The sequence below is a fragment of the Eulemur rufifrons genome, chromosome 25 (assembly GCF_041146395.1).
Source record: "Eulemur rufifrons isolate Redbay chromosome 25, OSU_ERuf_1, whole genome shotgun sequence".
Lineage (NCBI taxonomy): Eukaryota > Metazoa > Chordata > Mammalia > Primates > Lemuridae > Eulemur > Eulemur rufifrons.
In genome coordinates, this window is record NC_091007.1 from 14,104,048 (window position 1) to 14,125,490 (window position 21,443).

General features: G+C 37.8%; 1 protein-coding gene across 3 annotated transcripts in view; it reads right to left on the minus strand.

Annotated features, from left to right (window-relative positions):
• NEBL (nebulette) overlaps positions 1–21,443 on the minus strand; it is a 321,698-nt gene that overhangs the window by 24,105 nt on the left and 276,150 nt on the right. For 2 of the 3 annotated variants that reach the window (XM_069458754.1, XM_069458753.1), the window contains exon 5: positions 1,954–2,125. In XM_069458754.1, the coding sequence (XP_069314855.1) occupies positions 1,954–2,125 (172 nt within the window). Of the gene's footprint in view, positions 1–1,953; positions 2,126–3,128; positions 3,234–4,434; positions 4,528–5,803; positions 5,897–7,213; positions 7,307–9,532; positions 9,626–12,400; positions 12,494–13,997; positions 14,103–16,290; positions 16,402–16,567; positions 16,679–18,614; positions 18,726–21,443 lie in introns of all 3 variants that reach the window. The other variant, XM_069458752.1, reaches the window with a different exon arrangement.

Below are 21,443 nucleotides of genomic sequence, written 5' to 3' on the forward strand. Positions count from 1 at the left end.
GTACTGTTCTCTCCAACTAACAGGTATCAGGTCCTGCAATGAGCTGTGCAGCGCTGGACCAACATCTGGAAAATGAGACCCCAGTAGTTATGGACATATGGCAGAAATGGAGCCGGAGCAAAAACAATCAATTTACAAACTGGAAACGGAGATTTGCTTATCTGTTTTTAATTAATATTACATAGTGCTTACCATATGCCAGGCACTATTCTCATTTATAACCTAACTCATTTAAGCTTCACACATATTAAAATTGGTACTATTGTTATCCCCATTTTATAGATGAGGAAACTGAGGCACAGAGAGATTGAGTAGCTTGGCCAAGGTTACATAAGTAAGTAGCAGAGCTTCCAACAAAAACAGTAACAGCACAACTTGGCTTAGTCTGAATTACACAGAAAATTTCTAAACTTCTATTTCCATGCCTGGTACGGAAGCTGGCTCACTAGAAAGTGTGATGTTTGTTGAATGCACTTTATTTTATGTTTTCATAGGCAAGTACCCAATGGAAACTGTTTCTCTCAATAAGAAGAAACAAATTGACTTCTGAATTGCTTAGTAAGTAAATAATTTAGAATTATACATCTTATATTTTTAAAAAATAATTTCTATCTCGAAGGTTCTGAGTACTGAATTATGAGAGCCCAGGGTCTAGACAGTTTCATGGTTTTTAAGCAATGACCTCAGCATCACTCCTGGCCCCTGCTCTACGTGGGACATAAGGTAACCTGCACAGACTTTAGTAGTTTCATCCTAAGTGAGAGGAATCAGACCCCTGTACTATCTTCAGGAGATGTTAGCACAAGACAGTGAAGCTCTCTAATTCTGTGTTACTTTTAATGAAAACATCACAACTCATCCATCCAAGTTAATGTGATCCTTTTAAGTAATCAACTTGGGCAAGATCCACAAAGCTGTCCACTGCCGACAAATATGTTTGGAATCCTTCTTTGGAAAATACTTTCAGAGTCACTTTACTATTGATAAAATCACCCAGGTCACTTAGTGCCCTGACTTTGGTACCTTTGCTTTGTACTAATATATTATCCTGTCAAATACATGCTTTCCCCACCTAATTCACCTCTAAGTGGCCTTTCACTAGTACCAAAAAATAAGCTCTTACTTTTAAAGATGAAGAAGATCTAACACTGAGATTACTGAAAAGCATATACCATGGTGACCAAAAACATACTTTGAGCTACCTAACTGGACTCCGTAATTCAGAGGCCAACTGCTCTGAAGGAGACAATGGTCTTGAGTTGTTGATATATATTGAAAAATCAATAACTTTGCTTCCTAGCCCTCCCTTATACTTTAGTATGATCTTTGTTGATATCTCAGCCGTCATCCAGCAAATACCCTCCTAGGATTTCCCCTGACTATGAGGAACAGAAAGCAGGAAGAGAAGGCTGCTCTCTTAATTATGGGACTTTCAGATGGCTCTTAATTATCCCAGTTCAGAAATAATATTCCAAAAAATATGAGCTATTAGTATTACGGAATACCATCCAAGTCTCCCTGGCACACCTATTTGTGATAAAAGGACATAAATATAACATGGTTATTTCTGTCACCCATGCACGCGGTATCTACAGAATGACACATTGATTAAGAACACACACTAAAGGGAAACAAAATAATCGTTCAACCATTGTGACGACCCATGTCTGGGCTGCTTCCTTGTTTAACAAGTAGGAACATTCTTAAGACCAGAACCCGAGTAAAGACAGAGAACATCCAATAAGAGAAAGAATTTGAGACGATATCTGGTGAATGCCAGGAATCCCATTCCATATGGTACAAGAATGACGCTATACTTGTGGTCCATTTTAAACTGGGCGCCATACTGAACAGGTGATGAGAAGTCAGATGAGTCAAGAGGCTAATTCTAAAGCTACAGCAAGCACAGTCTTTCTGACTGTGCACAGCCACCGAAAAAGACCGCCAGCTTACCAACAATGATCCCCGGTCTCCGGTCCATCTCCACGACGTGAGGATGGACACCTTTATAGGCAGCGTCGCTGACAACCTGGGTGTTCTTCCTCACTCGCTCTGTCACGGGATCATCCACGACAGGCGTGAAGCCCCTCCCCTTTGTCTTTTCAAAATCTTCATGGTATTTTACCTGAAAAATGAAAAACAATATTAACTCACACTGAAATTTGCTAATTGTTTGTTACATATCTCATAAAATTTTGACAAAATGACAGGTGTCACTGCCCTGGCTGCATCTATGGACAGATTATTTTCTTCATATATTTATCTTTTCCAACTGTTCCAAACATGATGTCTGAAACTTCAGCTTTTTAGCATCAGAAATCAAGTACTGATATTTTTATGATGTTTTTAATCATTATGGTTAGCATCTCTTTTATATATAAAACTATATATCAGTATGAAGTTGTAAAAGATAAGTATTTTTAAATTATGGTTATTTCCTAAATATACTAATTTAACTACAAATTTAATTTCCTATCCCTGGACCTTCAATATGCAATAAGGCAGTATCTATTTCCATATAATCATTCAAGAAAATGCTATTTAAAATTATAGTAAGAGAAGTTACAGATAATATATACAACTTTTGTATATAATTACAAGAACATTAAGTATATACTTCAAAACACATTTTTTTCACATTCTGAAATTGAGTCAGGGTGATAATCACATAACTCTGTAAATGATGCTAAAAACCACAGAAGTGAACACTTCAATGGGTAAACTTTATGGTAGGTAAATTATATCTCATGAAACAGCTTTTAAAAACATACTTTTTTTTCACTCTTTTCATTCTTTATGACATGCAAACAGACCAAACTCCATCTTAAAATTAATTAGAAAGAAGTCTACACAAATGTCTTTCACACAGTGCATTTATAGTAGTCACATTAGAAATAAAAACACACCAAAAAAGTCACTGTGAAAAATTATTTTATTAGACTAAATATTTCCATTACATTTCAGTGTGATTAGAGAGACCCCTCCCCCCCAAACAAAGGACGAGCCAACCAGGTTTCCATGCTTTGTTAGTTATCCAGATTAATAGTGAACTAATGCCATCGGTACACAGGTCCTGCTGTCTCTTAGTATGTTTTAGTCACGAGAAAAGTGATCTGGTTGTATCCTACCATGGAAATATGATTTTGTGCTTCTTTAACATGTCTCAGAGCAGGTGTATCTAAAATCAGACTTGGTCTACCTTTCATCTGTTTATGGTCCTGGGTATATTTTACCTGCAAAGTAAATGGACATACTTATAATAAGACAATTATAATAAAAAAAATTACATAACATTTTTAAGATTTACAAAAAAAAGAACATATGCAACATACTCAAAATTATTTCTCAGGTAACTTTTTCAGTGAATTACATTTTGTTCTGGAATAGTGACCTAAAATTTTACTCTCAAAGATCTCCTTTACAGGCGATTGCAAAAATGACCTAAATCTATCAACTGAAAACAAATGTGTGAGGGACCAAGAGTCACTGCGATGTAGTCAGTAAAACTGGTTGTCCTATGTAAGTTAAAGAGGGGGAATTCCAAACTAAATAGAACTCAAATTTATTTTATTTCTAAATTTCCCCATTTTCTGCCATAGGAGTGTTAACAAACGCATACCAGGCTGCCCTCTACTTCTTTTTATTTTTTTCCTGCTTTAGAGAATAAGAAACAATGGGGAACAAATCTAGTTTTTCTTCTAAGCAGCCACAGCTTAAAGGTAATTTATGTTAAAGACACTCAGCATCCCTGGAGAGAAAAGTCACCAGAGAGCTACAAATTATGAACCCTAAATGCTGACCGTCAGGCACAGAGCTCTCCAAGTTCTGTTAGGAATAAGGTCGGTGTTCTTGACAGCTGACCATCCAAATGGTGCCATGTGTCAACCTGATTATGTGTAAGATTTGGATACCACTTAAGGAGGACCCGAGGACATATGTGCAATTCAGAACTGAAGCCCTGATACTCACTAAGAGGAAGGCACATTGTCCAAATGGGACACCGATATGCACTTTGGGACTTAAACGAGTAACTAACTCTATATTAAATGTATTTAAATATTTTTTCCCCTCTATATCCTTAATTGGGAGTAATGACTCATTTCCTACTTTGTTTTGCAGAGAGCATCTACCAATCCACATTCAATGAAATACATCAGTAAAATGACAATTGTTCAATTCATGCATCAAAGACTTTATCACTTTCAAAAACACTGGTGAAAACAGGAGGAATCACTGTTTAAATGAATATAATATAATTTATAACTAAGCAATCTAATGAAGGAGAATGTAAACTTATACAGTGGTAGTTTTCAGGAGTCATCTGAAATAACTCACATACTTATTGGAAATATCACAAATATTTAAAACAGGACTGCAAGCAGGTAATAAAGGACACATCCTTTGTGATGGTCCAACATGAATAAAACCACTTGCCGAGCTAATATTTTCTTGATTCTTCTTGACTCTTTCCATTTCAGGAGTTACACTTAACACGGTAGCTCTTCCCAGCTGACCTTTATAATAGACCTATCATTTCAGAGAACAAAAAATAGAGTACTATGAATCAATTCACCTCATTAAGAGTCTCATACTATTTATTTTAATGAGTTAAGCACGGAAGGTAAACTACAAAAAAAAAAAAAAGGGTACTATCGGAGTTCTAGTCTTATTAAAATGCTGGCATCTTAAATCAACCTATTTCATTCCATCACATAGGAGGGTATATGTGTCCAAATCACTGTGGATGTACTAAAATATATACACATACCATCAATAAAGCTGTAATAAGCACTTAATCACAAAGGAATATGAGGTGAAATGTCTTCATGAATATTAGTTAAAGATACTCCTGCCCATATAAAATGATACTATGCATTATGATTTCTTAGGAATTAACTTTGGCAGAACTTGTATAAGGATTCGTTTAAATAGATGACTGTGGACATCCATAAAAATGCTTCTCGCTGCCCACTCCTCTTTCTCAATAACCGTGTTCCTTTTTGAGAGTAAGGGAGTCACGTCAAGTGTGGCTCTCAATATATCGGGAAAAGACGAGCATCTCTAAAATATAGTTGTTGGGAAAAGTATCAAACAACCACCTGCCTTTGCTTTATAAACTAGCTAAATGACTTGAAAGGTCTGAAGAATAAAAGGTTTCTTTGAACGTAATAGATTTCCAAATTTCCTCTTCCGAGGAACCCAATCTATATGTTAATGACTTTAAAAAAGGATTGTCTCCGTGAACTGCATCTGTGAATTGTATCAACAACAGGGAATTAGAGCAGGCCATGAGTTGGTGTCTAAGTAAAAATTGCCAGCCCCTTATCAAGTGCCCCTAAAATGGCCCTGTCCCATGTGACCTACTCAGCCATGCACACTTTTATCATTTCTTCCCGGACATTGCCCCCCAAATAGAGTAATAATTGCTGGGAGTAGAAGAAGGCTGGGAGGAGGCCACAGACAAGAACACATGCAGGTAAGGAAGGGAATGGAAAGGCTTGTAGTAGGGCCAAGATGCCAGAAGCTACGACTGCTTCCCTCTGGGGAAGCACAGCACCTATCAGCATGAAGACAACATTCCTGTCGGAAAAAAAATCACCCTGGCGTGTCAGTGGGAACCCTGAGGTGGGGAATGCCTGAGTGTATCCACAATAACTAAGACCCTGAAGCCTTTCAAATAAATTGTTATTTGAGAGCAGAAAATGAACTTGAAGTTACAAAAATTCTGTAAATGCAATCCCTCCATTTACATGTTGACAACACGTTTGATGTTCTAAGAAAAAAGTTACTGAGATGACCGCACATTGCTGATGTTCTTCTGGTTTTCCTTCACTCTCTTCAGCTCTGGTGGATCAGAAATTGCAGTTGCCTGTTTAATCTCTCCTTTATATTTTACCTGTGGAGGATAAAGAAGAATTTTAATAGATAGCAGAATGGGCCCCACCTAACTACCACAGCAGATGAGGCTCAAAATTAACCCTTTCTTTTCACATGTTTTCCACGGTAGAGCTGTGTTAGTTAACCTTCTCGAGTTCGTATCCACGCCTAGATTCCGACTGGTCTGACGTAGCAAGCACAAAACGTTGGTTCTGTTATTTCAAAATCAGTCTTCAATAAATACTTATCTATTCAATATCAAAATTAACTATAAATTCCATGAATAAAAATAATGGAAATATAAGGAAACATGCTGTAAAAGAAATACCAGAATGAAGTCATTATAGGAGAACTGCAGTGAAGTCAGCCACGCGGCAGCCTAAGAAGGTCTTTGACTCCCTTTCCATAGAAGCTACAGCTCTCTGACTCCCGCCACCGCCCAGGGACCTCACAAGGACAAACAATTTTGAGCCTGACAATCTCCTCCACCTGGGAGAACTTACTCTTAAATTTTAAGGCTTTTCAAAATTATCTGTTTTGGAAGAAGAAATCTATTGTTTATATTGATCAAATTTCCACAAAGGGGTCACAAAATGGGAAAAGTAACTATTTGGGGAACCTCGCAAAGGGCCTTCTGAATTTTATGAAGCCTGGGTTCAAATTCCAGCTCTGCCCTTACCAGCCGTGGGTCCCCAGCATGTCCTCTGATCTCCCCCAGACTCAGTTTCCCCACATATACCAACCAGAGAAATGAATCGTGCTGACTTCATGGGTTCACATGAAACATCAGCACAGGGGCCAGCACACAGTAGAGGTGCCCCATCACTGATAACTATTATTGCTTCATTCACAAGAGATTATTGAATGATTGAAGGATGTTTTCCATTTTATTTATAAGGTTCCTCACCTTAATGCTATCATGTCAAGCCAGGTGTTCTTTTGCCCTGTTCCAACAGACAATTTTTTTTCTTCCCAGTTTGACAACAGATCCACTATTCCCTAGGTCCTTACCTGGATTTATTTTTAGAGATTTACCAAGTGAACTGTGAGGTCCATGGGGAGAGGAAGTGGGTCTTAGCCATCTGTGTCTCGGTGGCCAGGACAATGCCTGGCACATTCAGGTGCTTAATGAAGATCTCTTGCACAACAAGCAAACGTGGCTAAAGTACAGCAACACAGTCCCAAGCTTCCTGTACACACAGTTCATGCCCTTCCATAGGTAAATGTGAAAAAAGCATCCACATATGTGGACGGTTTAGAGCATTTGAAAGCGCATGTTAGAGCATAAAGATATGTGATGTTTGATAAAATATAAAAGGAAACAGAAACAACTTGCCGCACTTAGCTGCTCCTGGTTTCTCCTCACTCTCTCTGTCTCTGGGGTCACGCTTACCGCAGTGGCCTTGTAACTTTGTTCTTTATACTGGAGCTGGGAGACAAGATACAAGGCAGTTTGGGATCATGAGGAATGAAGGCATCCCAAAGTACTGGAGCAAATTAAAAGAAACGTCACATGGCTACAGAACATTCATTAGTAAAACCTTCATTAGGATTTGATAGTGAAATGTATTGCTAATAGACTTCATCTTCCTAGTGCTCCCAGTCTCTAACCTTTGCTGTGTCAAATGTTTTAAGTTAGACCTTTCATTGTTATCCTTCATGCTGTATTATTTATTGGTGGCCTCTCTGAGTTTCATCTTATCAGTAATAATGAAATATATCTTCTGTGACTTCATTTCTTCAAAGCACTAAAGTGATGTTTACCAAATTAACATTTTACATTAAAAATAATAATCCTGCATGCTTATTTGCTAAAGAGGGTCAAATCCTATACCTGCTCTTTAGTTATAGCCCATCACTATGTAACCTCAAAGCCTCCTTCCCTATGAAGTTCTGACCTTGGAAGCCCTGCCTATGACCAAGCCCTGTGAAAATTCTCCTAACTTATTGCACAGAGGTTTTCTTTCTTAGCTGGGGGGAGTGGGGGGTGTCAGACTCCACTGTTTGTGGTCAGCTTTCCCAACAATTTCGCACTACTCCAAGAAATATAAATGAGTATCAACACAGAGAAATAGAATGGCATAACCATCAAATTAATTTTTGACAGGCAAAAGTAGAGCTGGGGAGTAAGTTCCCATTGTAAGGAACTCCAGAGGGACAGTCCTAATGATTTTCTGAAGCTTAAATTTAGCATTAGGGAATTTTCTTTCACAAGAAATCACAAGCCCTGTGGGGCCTTCAGATAAAATGGACTTGAGATGCACCCTCTCAGTGATGAACACAAAAGTGAAGAGAAATTGGTAAGCCTGGGGAAAAAAATGGAAAAGGATTAGGCTCTTTCCGATCTGACCTCTTTCTTCAATGTGCAACATTCTTTGCACTGCAGTATGTAGTTTGAGAGTTTAGGCAGATTCTTGCAACTGGGATGATTGAGTTAACGTGAAGAAAGTTTCGGTTTAATCTCTATTGATGGCAAGATTCAAGGAAAGATTACTCTAGATAAAGCTCAGAGGGAAAAAGTCTGAATAGCAGATTAGCATTACTGATGGAGAGAAACTGTTACAGCCAATTTCTAGTGGATGTAAGTTTGGGGACAACTTGGTGGGGAGAATGCTCGTGTTGTGTATTCATCCATTTACAGACATGCTATATGCCTCATGGGCAATATCTTTTTAATACCCTAATGCCCGCTTATAGATACCACTTTCCATTTGTCACACCCAATATATACTATAAATAAGACCTATGTTGTTATAGTACTACTTTTTCATTAAATTAACTATTTTTTCAAATAATTTTAAGAAAGTGCTATATTTCTACCCTAAATCGAAGACTAGTAACCCTTCTTTAAGAAGAAGGTAAAGACTAAAACCATTTAATCATAGTCAAGGACTGACCACTGATGGACCACTTACTGTATTCTTGAATGCCACAGTGGTATGTGAACCACACTTCAGGGACACTGTGGGACTCCATAACTACTTCTTTACAATCTATACTCCAACTTCCCTCTCCACCATCATCTCCCACCATCTTTCACCCCAAGTATTAACATTTACCACACTAAACCTTCTCTTTCTTGAAGAGGCCTTGGATCCCGAACATATTTTATTTGCTCTGCCAGGAGTACCTTTCCTCACAAAATCCACCCAAACCTTTACTGTTTCTCCAAGATCTAATTCCAACATTTCTCCTTCCCCAAGGCTATTCCTTTCTCCCACTGCAAAGACTTCCTTGTCTGCGTTCCCATAGCCCTTTGCAAGAGGTATTACTATTTATGATTAAATGAGATAATAGATGCAAAGTACTCAGAAAGCATAGTAAGCACCCAAGTAGCTATGTATTCCTAGGTCTGTTTCTCCTAGAGATCTCGAGAATACCCATAGCCCCTGAGCCTATGGTATATCTCACTCATCTTTGAAATCCCCCAAGAACAAGAAAAGAGTAGACATTCAATAACACGTTTCCTTAATAAACAGGTGCACATGAAGCACCAGGCTCAGTGTGATGGAGGATATACAGGTATGTAAAATGTTATCTTTGTTTTTAAGGAACTGATCCTCTTGCAATGGTATTCATTGTATAGGTGTCATGCCCTCATTATATATTGGTATCCAATAAAATAGAAAAAAAATACTTAAGGAAATATGATCACATTGCTGATGTTCTTTTGATTTTCTTTAACTCTCTTTAGCTCTGGAGGATCAGAAATGGCTGTTGCATGTTTAATCTCTTCTTTGTATTTTACCTGCATAATTTGTAAGAATATAATGTTAATTTCATCCTAAACAAGGCTTAAAAATAGTTAAGAATTCTTCATTTGTAACTATTGCATAATTGATTTTTTTTAACTCCAACATTACTTTTCCTTCATTGGGGACACAATTTCTCATTTTATCTCATATTTTCAAGATTCCTTTATCCTAAAGTACAAATAAGATCATATCTATTCACTATCCACCACTGTAGAAGTTTTTTAATTAAAATAAGCAGTATTGCTTATGAAAACAAATTTTATCATTAGGCAGATGCAGAAAAAGAAAACCTTGGAAATTATCTTCAATAATACAATAATTTATTATTTTATATCCAAAAGCAGTTTCTATTAATATGGTAATTAAAATTTAACATGTACTTAAAGGCAAAAGTTAAAGTGCATTAGTCACATAGTCTTGGGAATACTGCTTGTCTGAGTGAGAGAACACAAATAATTCAGAATAAGGAAAAAAATAAAGTGAGCACAATAAGAGAGGAGAGAAAGGGAGGTGGAAAGAAATGTACTAAAAGTATTTAGACCACTGTGTCCAGCAGTGCCAGAGAGTCAGGAGGTGTCTTTTACCTACACAATCACATTATGAAAAGCCCACCTTTGTCCTGGCACCCACTTCATTCAAAAGCTCCCCCTTTAAATCTACTTAGAGAAAAATCAACCACGCAAATAGTAATACCAGCACACAGTCAGGCCTGGGACAAGAAATAGCTCTTTGAACTTAACAAAATGATTAGTGATGCTATCACTTCAGGTGGTATTTTACTGTGTCTAAAATTCATGGAAGACTGGATTTGAGAAAAAGGATAGAGATATATATATATATATGTAAATATATGGAAGCACGGGCTCTTCTTAAGAGGTCTGTATTGAAATTTTGCAAAGACTTAAATCTACACAAAACATGCCTCAGAAATCACTTGATAATGTTTAAAATGAAGGCTGAAATGCATGCTGACTGTCATAAAGAAACAGTACTTAAACATCTCCGCTACCATCGATGTCTTAGTACCTGTGGATGTAATACGTGTAACAATGCCACTGTGAGTCCAGACCCAGAACAGTTAAATGGAAAGTTCGCAGGGAAAGGCTACCTCTAAGTAAAATTCAAAAACAGCTCTTAAAACAGAGAGCTAATAGCTAAAAGGCTTGTACTCCGGAGGTGGAAATGTCGAGATCTTTAAATGTTAGAGAATCGTATCTTGGTTTGACAGATCTAGCTAATCTTGAAAGGGCAACTTTCCATTTGAATACTAAGCAGGAGTTGATGGCCCGACCTCATAGAGATACAGAGCCATGTATTTATTGTTTGCTAGAAGAGGCCATGGGATGCTGGCAGAAGAAATGATATACGGTTCTACTTTGTGTGATTTTCCTCGGCTGAGAAGCTAAACATGATTAAAGATGAACATTTTTGTGTTTCATATGACTCTAAACTAATCAAAATGGCACAGTCATTTCACTGTAGGCTATAGAATAGCACTCTACAGAACATTTATAATATTATATCACAGTACATTGATGGGTACATTGCAAATAGCATCACTCGAAAGTGAAGGAAACAGACATTGTCTAGTTCTCTCCCAATCTAATTTCTCCACCAGACCTGAGTGCTGCCTGACGCAGGCTCTCGCCATGGCAGATGAGAGGGACACATTTACACATCCTCATCCACACTTCCAGCCTAGGTCCTTCTTCTGCTTTCCTCGGGAGATAGCTTTATTCACGCTACAGAGATTTTATTGTACTAGTATTCTGCATGTTTCTTATAATTTCATTCTGAAGTCGTTTTACTACTGATTCCCTTGCCTTTCCTACACGGGCTGCGCAAATGCCAGCACATGCTCATACTCTCAAGATGCTGCAGAGCTTTCGCGGTTACCCACAGACGAGTCTCATCAAAGTTGTTCTACTTGGGTTACCTAAAGTTCTGGAAGGTGCTGTCTCCAAAGGTGAAGGTGAAGGGTTAAGTCAGAGAAGGGAACTTAAGGAAAGAACCCTTTTTACTTCCTCAATAAAAAAACTGAATATACTAAATACACATGGCAGAATACCTGTTGGGAAGAAGGGCAATTATCCATTGCACGTGGCAAGCATTGAAAGGAAAACATTTTTACCTGTAACATTAAGCACCTTCTCTACCCTTTCCTCCAGTGCAAAGGTAACTGGAGAGTAAGTTATTTTACAATTCACAGTGAAGGTGTGTGATTTTCTTTGTTGTGACAAGTAGGAGGTAAATGGGTCTAGAAAAACAAAAATATGGGCAGAAATGTGTCTGAGAGAAAGTTCAGAAATAGGACTGACATGGGATAAAAATAAACTGGTACTATTTTCTTTTTCAAATCTAAACCACCGCTGAAGCCACCAAATAAATGTTCCGCGACCTTGTATCATTCTATCAGGGTAAAATGTCTTTCCTCCAAGTTGTAGAGAGGTACTAGGATGTATCCTTTCTCTGCAAAATTTAATACACTTAAGATTCTGTTCAAAGCGAGGAAATCTAATCCAAGATTTCATTAGAATGACCTATCTCTTCTTCACTCCGATATTTCAAAATGAAACACTGCTTCAGAGTCAAGTGGAAGAAGGCTACGGTTTTCCTTGGGAAAGTTAGACCTTTGCTATTTGATGACATAGCATTTCAATAAAGTGAAAAATAAAAGCAAAAAGCAGTCAGTGGAGTCAAGACATAAAAACATTTATCTAGCTTCTGTTTGCTTTTGGAAAGGATAATTAATGCCATGGAGAACTTACAGAACTAATATTCTGCTGATTTTTCTTCACGCGTTCAATCTCTGGAGTATCTTTTACTGCTATTCCGGCTCCTACTTCTTTTTTATAAAATACCTTTATCAGAAGAGAAGGAAAAGAAGAACCATAGGCTTGTCAGAATTCAAGTCCTAGATCTGATTCTTATAAAAGAAAGACAATTTCTCAGGTTTTATAGTAATGTGAATACTGCATCTATTTAAGAGTAGCAACATTATATGAACCAATTAAATAATCCATTATGATAATATATGTCCACCTTTGGTTTCATATCCCATAATCTTACAAGTAACTATCTAATAGCTGTTCTAGGGCATGACTGCTACCTTAGTTAGCTGCAGATCACTTGCTTTAAGAATATAAATTGGCAAACTGGAGTTTTTCCTTTTTCAAATATGTCACATATGTGTTTGAGAAAAATCAAAGCACATATTACAAACACTTGCTGAGCAGTTATCATTTAATTCAAAAACAGCGTGAAATCTTAAGCAACTGCTATTCCCCAAACACAAAGATGCCCTCGTTCTCTTCAAAGAAAATATTAGCTCTATCGTCAACATCAACATTAATTTAAAGTCTATTTTCCTCAAATTCCACTTATTGGTTAACCTTCCCACATGTGTCTCCACCCTATCAACATCTACCACTGCCAAATACAAAGCAAATCAAAAAACACGAGCGCTCTACAGAAAAACAGAGTAATTATAAGAAGCATTTATGAGGACAGAATTACTCCCTGTCTTGACATTGGATAACCCAGTTGGCTCCAGTGGCGGTGGGAGAGCAAAGTAGGAGAGAGGTTTGCCTCCAAAAGCTAGAAATCTGGAATAACATGGAACCACAGGATTGAAGGGCTAAAACAGCCTCTTTCCCTGTTCCTCCCAGCGAGACTTTTCTGTCTCTCAGCACAGCCCGCCCCCCTCTTGTGGAGACAGGTACCTGATCAGCATACCCTGAGAGCTGGAGCTTGCCATCTAATTAGGAAGTGGAGAATATTCCAGAAGTCCTCAAACTGAACAGAATTTGCATTTTGATAAGTCACTTGCATAACTGCTAAAGGACTGAGCTAATGCTACATTAAAGTACTGACTGCACGGTCTAGTTTTATCATTTTAGAACAGAAGTTTATACATCAATTAAACACAGTGCTGATGTAATTACTATTCCTCAAAATAAAAACATGGAAGTTTAGGAATTGGTTATGAACTAGTAAATCCTTAGATATATCATCAGTGTAGATAACCAATGACCAGGAAGAAAATTACTTTGTAGGACTATTTTCATCTTCAGTGTAAAATCTGTGTGAAAGAAGATTAAGACTTCTTCTCCTGAGTTAAATTTTAAAATTCAGTTCAAAACTGTCACTTGTACCAAAGAGGAAAACTTGAATTTGTAATTCTGAAACAATCACGCTAAATTAAGAATATTCAGTATTATTATTATTTTAAAGAAATAAAGATAAGACATTTGACAGAAAATTCAAATAATGCAGCAAAAAAATCAGAGAATGAGGACAAGAGACCATTCCTTATCAAACATAAAATTTCAAGGGGGCAACTAGAGAGAAATAATGACTACTCACCGCACTAATGTTTTGTTGCGTTGTCTTAATTCTCTGAATTTCAGGGGTATCTGCCACAATAGAATAGTTACAAAGCATCTTCTCTGCTTCATCTTTATACTTTTTCTAAAAATATAAATAGTTAATATGAATCTGAAACTGTGTGTGTGTGCGTGTGTGTGAAAGAGAGAGAGAGAGAGAGAGAAAGCCACAAGGAGAACTTTACCACTTTTTCCAACTCTGCCATACCATGTGGCTCTAACTGATTCAAAGCCGTTGTTAATGCCACAGAAACAATAAAGGCAGAGTATAAATAGAATAAGCAAACAGTCCCCGAGGAGAGCCTCACCTCTATTCAGGCTATGGTCCCACCCAGGTCCACGCAAACACCTTGGAGGGCTGGCCCCTGTGACCCACCCTTTCGTGAGCACTGTAAGCCCCTGTTCAAACAGCCCCATAACTCCTGCACGTAGTCTGGCCCTCTATACCCACTTTTTTATGCTTCTGCATTTATGCTTTGCTTCCTACTCCACATAAAGATACATTTGAGAAAGGGAAATATACCAGTATTTTGTAGTTGAGATTAAAATCTCTATTTTCTATCCACTAAATGCACCACTCTGAGTTCTAATAGAATGTGAGCAACACCTTGTACTAGTACCAGCACTTGCATAGTAAATACTATGTAATCAGCATTATTCTACTTAACACATTAGCTCATTTAATGAACCCACAAGCAGATACTATTATCCTCACCTCACAGATGGGGAAACTGAGGCACTAGATGGTAAATGTCAGAGCTATTATAATACAATTAAAACCAGGCATTCTGGTTCCAAAGACAGCGACGTTAACCATGATGACACATTGCTGCTTATGAAAAAAGCTAACTACCGTTCATGCTGTAGTGTACCACAGTATCATTACATCCCCTTAAGGATCCCATTGTATTCTAAAGGGATTCAAATCAGATGTATTCTCATGTCACACTGAAAAGATCAACACTGTTAAGGCAAGAAATCTGACAGCTCAAGCACCGCTTTCTCTGGGAAGCCTTTACGCTTAATACTTTTACCTTCAGGTAGTATACATCGTAGTTTATAATACTATATTTGTAGGATTATTAGATTAACCTGTAGCTCCCCAAGGACAAAACCATGTCTAATCTAGTACGTGAATTGGTGCTCAGGAAATGTATGCTGAATGAAGGAATGAGTTTGGCATTCACGAGACAGCACCTTTCTCCAATGACTCAAGTGTGCATTTGCCTGTTTTATGCATTTACCTAGTATTTTTAGTTCAGCTGACATAGCTATAGCCAGCATCTCCAAGTTCACGGGCCATTGTAGGCACCGAGGAGAGAAGAACATACACTTCAGGGCCATCCCAGCTGCTGTGTATCTGAGGAGACTGAGAAGCAGACAACTCCTCTGACATTTGACTCTGCCATCTTGATACTCTCATTTTGAACCAATGGACCTTTAGGCTCCTTGGTTATGTTTTAACCAGAATTTTAATAAATATCTCCACATTTTGTTAAAAATTACTTTCAGGATAAGCTCCATTAATCAAATTTAATTCTATGGTCAATTTTCTAAAACCATTTTAATTTTTTAAATTCCTCATTACTATTTTTTCCACTGGGATCATTCTTTTTACGTAAATTTTATAGCAAAAATAGTATTCACTAGTGAATGTTTTTGTCCAGATCAGATTTTATAAATAACTCCTTCTTCCATAAATATTTTCTTTTGTGGTTATTATTTCTCCCACACTCCAGTTTTGTTAGAGAATATGTGACAGGTATATTTGGCAAATCTAAATTTTACCAAGAAGACAGTTCTTCCCTTAATTTTTAGTTAATATCAAATTTCATCTTGTGCCATCTTAGCCACTGTTAGTTTTATTAAGAGCTGATTGTCTTAATAACAATACGCATTATGAAATGGTTAAAAGACAAACCATTTGTAATTCTTTCTCTATAGTATGAGCAAAGAGTATTGCAGCCATGTGCGTAATGGAGCAAAAAAAGAAAGAAAAAAAAGAAAAAGAAGGTCAAAAATGTCCTTGGACTCAAAACAAGGGGCCCCAACAGAGAGGCTTTGACACTCCATTAATGGCTGTTGAACTAAATCTATAACAGTTGTCCTTTTAATTAGTAAGGTTAATCAAGCTTGGCCAATGTTTTCTTAATAAAGGAGTATGCTAAATTTGAATGCAATGCCCTCAAAAAGATATAAATCATAGAGAAGCACAAAGCACATGGTACCTGAATGTTAAAACACACGATTCTGTGTCTTCATTCACTACTAACCTGGCTAAAGATTTCAGATGCCCTCTTGGCTCGAAGTATGTCTGGGATATCCATGCTCACCTGCATTCCTTTCCCTTTAATTTCATTTTCTAAGTCTTTCTTATATTGTTTCTAAAAGAACAAAAAAAGAATCTTGGGTTTTGCTTGACCTTCTATAGCAATGTAGGTATTTACGTGCTTAAATATCAAAGCCGCCCAGGTGGAAATAACATTTACATTCTTTCTACATAGGATTCAATGTGTTTGTATTAAACTTTATATCCCACTACTTTCGTACCTGGCTGGCCATCTCGGATGCTTTCTTAGCTCTCTGGACATCAAGAGTGTCTGTGTTCACCTGCATTCCTTTCCCTTTAATTTCAGTCTCCAGATCTCTTTTATAGTCTTTCTGCAGAAAACGAGACATTTGGCCAGGGCTTTCCAATCATTTCAAAACCTGTGCTGAAAAACTATGATGTCATTTTTACATCAGGACCATGTCTTTTGGAATCAAATTAGACCCTTTTTTTTTTTAATCTCTATAGAACAAGAAAGAATTTTAACTTGTGAAAAAAAAAATTTTAACTCGTGTTTGGAAAATGACTCAGAATGACTTATTCACAATGAATCAAAAGGTTTTTTGCTACTAACCTGAATTAAGAAAGAAAACAGAGCTAGCCAAGGGGAAATTTTAGTATTTCAATGTGATAAACGTGATAAATTATCAGTTAGTATATAATTCAGTTGATGAATGCCAATAAAACATGATTGTAAAATTGCTGCTTTTCACCCTGTAGTGAATTACTGTTGGTTGCAACCCTGGAATTTACTCTTCTTGGCCATGACTTGTTTTTTGTTGTTGTTTGTTTTGTTGTTTTGTTTTTGTTTTTGTTTTTGTTTTTGTTTTTTTTGTCCTCTGAGACAGAGTTTCACTCTGTTGCCCTGGCTAGAGTGCAGTGGCATCATCATAGCTCACTGCAACCTCAAACTCCTGGGCTCAAGTGATCCTTCTGCCTCAGCCTCCTGAGTAGCTGGGACTACAGATGCATACCACCTCACCCAGATAATTTTTCTATGTTTCACAGAGACATTGTCTTGCTCTTGCTCAGGCTGGTCTCGAACTCTTGACCTAAGCAATCCTCCCACCTTGGCCTCCCAAAGTGCTAGGATTACAAGTGTGAGCCACCACACCCGCTGGCTGCCATTTCTGAATGGACCCCTTGTTGGTCAGGAATCCTATGCCATGCCAGTTCTTTTTATAAACCAATCATGGCAATCCCACTTCCCTGGCTGGTGCCTAATCCTGGGGATGCAGGTAATTCCTAACACAACAGGAACTCCCATGGTACTTAAGTGGCTACCTTCTAGCCTTTCAGATTTCCTAGGTGGAAGTCAGTCCTGCATCAGCTCCTCCTAATGGCAAGGGTCACATAACAGTTGTCGGAGGAACCCCAGTGAAGCTCCTACCTACCCAGCCAGGAAATATGTGGGCAGCACCTTTTAACCTGCACCCCAACTTTCTCTTCACATACGCTTCTTACAAGACCATCTCATCCCAAATACTCCTCACTCCCGTGATCCTTTTATATTCTTGGAATTGCTGAGGAAGTTCAAAAGGTGTGGAACCAGTTCTGGGGAATTTCCTTTGAAAAATATTAATACACATATGGTCTGACTCCTACATCTCTGTGGTGTGATGTGATATCTATCATATCATAGCATCTAAGACAAAACTTCTAAATTAATATCCTGTTGCTGTGTTTATTCAATGATGAGGAAAATGGTGTGAGAAGAGTGAACATGGTCATTCAGGATATATAATACCTCAATCCAAAATCCTGACTCTATAGAAACTTCATGCATGTCAATGAAGTTGACAGACGATATTTTTAAGAATATGCAATCACACAGAAATGACTATCGTTTTCATGTTAGAGTCTCAATTCTCAATGTGTGATCTCCAAGTTCTGCTCAAAAAGTTGGAAACACAGATATGCCAAGCAGCACACGATGCATACTTAAAGGGAAAAAAACACAAAAACATTATCAAATCCTAGATTAATGTGAAATTTGTTGTATTAAGGAATAAGATGCATAGGGGAGTATGTATGTGTGTGTATTCTATTAAAATGTCTTTCCCCAATTTTCCTTTATATTTAAAGGACAAGAGCAAAGCCAAATATGTAAATTTTCAAATAAGCATAATGCTTTGGAATGGTTTCCATTCCAAACAGTTATACTGGCCAGAAAGCTTTGCAAAATTCCTTATACTGATCAAGTTGCTAATATGATTTGTTAAGTTCCAGAACATAATTATCCAGGTCTGTGTCATTCGCCCTACTAACCTCGCTTGCCATCTCTGTAGCTTTCTTGGCACGCTGTATTTCAAGGGTGTCAATGTCAACTTGCATTCCTTTCCCTTTAATTTCTGATTCCAGGTCTTTCTTATATTCTTTCTGTAAAGGCAATATTTTCCAACAGTCAGATAACTCAGTGGACAAACACATATCTATAGTCAATGATACCAAAAAAAATAGCTAAACATATTTTTTAAAAGAGAGAAAATACAGCTTATTGTGTACTAGGAATGATCACCAAAAATTAAATTTTCTTCATTGCTTAAAACTATAATCACTGTTCTCACTAAAGAAAGGTATATAAAGCTCTGAACACTATTAGTATAACAAGGCAATTTCCAGGTGAGAATCATCACTGACAATTGTCCTGGGGGCTGGACGAGGGGGAGGTGGGGGCACATGAACTGGTGTCATACAAAGAAGACTGACTTTGAGGCCAGAGCACTCAACAGCTGGGTAACACTGGGTTTCTTAACGTCTCTGGTTTACTCATCTGTGAAATGGGAGTGATAATGCAGACATTCCTCATTTGTGTTTCATTTCACTTTATTATACTCCATAGATAATTGCATTTTTTACAAATTGAAGGTTTGTGACAACTCTGAGTTAAGCAAGTCTATTGGCACCATTTTTCCAACAGCATGTGCTCACTTTGTATCTTTGTGTCACATTTTGGTACTTCTTGGAATAGTTCAAACTTTTTTCACTATTATTATATTTGTTATGGTGATCTGTGATCAGTGATCTTTGATGTTCCTATTGTAATCGTTTTGGGTCACCATGAACTGTGCCCATATAAGATGGTGAACTTAATGATAAAGTTGTGCATGTTCTGACTGCTCCACTGACTCGCTGTTCCCCTGTCTCTCTCCTGCTCAGGCTTCCCTATTCCCTGAGACACAGAAATATTGAAATTAGGCCAATTTAATAACCCTATAATGACCTCAAGTGAAAGGAAGCGTCACATGTTTCACTTTTCAGAAGCTAGAAGTGAAAAGCTTAGTGAGGGAGGCATGTTGAAAACCAAGACAGGCAGACAGCTAGATCTCTTGCACCAAACAGTTAGCCAAGCTGTGAATGCAAAGGAAAAGTCCTTGATGGAAATTAAAAGTGCTACCCCAGTGAATACACGAGTGATAAGAGAGCAAAACAGCCTTATCACTGATATGAAGAAAGCTTTTCATGGCTGAGAAATAACATCAAACCAGCAACAACATTCTCTTAAGCCAAAGCCTACTTTAGAGCATGGCCCTAACTCTCTTCAACTCTATAAAGATTGAGAGAGGTGAGGAAGCTGCAGAAGAAAATTTGGAAACTAGCAGAGGTTGGTTCGTGAGGTTGAAGGAAAGAAAGAATCTCCATAACATAAAAGTGCAAGATTAAGCAGCAAGTACAGATGGAGACACTGCAGCAAGTTATCCAAAGATCTAGCTAAGATAACCGATGGAGGTGGCTACACTAAATAATAGGTTTTTGATGTAGATGACACAGCTTTATACTGGAAGAAGATTATATCTAGGAATTTCACAGCCAGAAAAGAGAAGTCAATGCCTGGCTTCTCTGCGTCAAAGGATAGGCTGACTCTCCTGTTAGGGGCTAATGCAGCTGGTGACTTGAAGTTGAAGCCAATACATATTTACCATTCTAAAAATCCTAGGGCCCTTAAGAATTATGCTAAATCTACTCTCACTATGCTCTAGAAATAGAACAACAAAGCCTGGATGACAGCACATCTGTTTGTAGCTGGTTTACTGAATATTTTAAGCCCACTATTGAGACCTACTGCTTAGAAAAAAATGATTCCTTTCAAAATATTACTCCTCATTGACAATACACCTAGTCAACCAAGAGCTCTGATGGAGATGTATGTTGTTTTCATGCCTGCAAACACAACATCCATTCTGCAGGCCATGAATCAAGGAGTCATTTTGACTTTCAAGTCTTACTATTTAAGAAATACATTTTGTAAGGCTATAGCTGCCATAGATGGTGATTCCTCTGATGAATCTAAGCAAGCAAAATGGGAAACCTCCTGGGAATGATTCACCCTTCCAGATGCCATAAAGAACATTCATGATTCATGGGAAGAGGTCAAAATATCAACGTTAAGAGTTTGGAAGAGGTTGATTCCAGCCTTCATGGATGACTTTGAGGGACTTAAGGTTTAAGTGGAGGAATAACTGCAGATGTGGTAGAAATAGCAAGAAAACTAGAATTGGGAATGGAGCCTGATGATGTGACTGAATTTCTGCAGTCTCATGATAAAACTTGAACACATGAGGAGTTGCTTCTTATGCATGAACAAAGAAAGTGGTTTCTTGAGGTGGAATTTACTCCTGATGAAGATGATGTGAACAGTGTTGAAATGACAATGGATTTAGAATATTCCATAAACTTAGCTGTCAAATCATCAGCAGAGTTTGGGAGAACTGACTTCAATTTTTAAAGGCAGGTCCACTGTGCATAAAATGCTAACAAACAGGACCATATGCTACAGAGAAACCTTTCTTTCTTTTTTTTTTTTTTTTTTTTTTTGGAGACAGAGTCTCGCTTTTTTTCCTGGGCTAGAGTGCCTTGGTGTCAGCCTAGCTCACAGCAACCTCAAACTCCTGGGCTTATGCAATCCTCCTGCCTCAGCCTCCTGAGTAGCTGGGACTACAGGCATGCGCCATCATGCCTAGCTAATTTTTTCTATATATTTTTAGTTGTCCAGATAATTTCTTTCTATTTTTTAGTAGAGATGGGATCTTGCTCTTGCTCAGGCTAGTCTCGAACTCCTGACCTCGAGCAATCCTCCATCCGCCGCCACGGCCCACG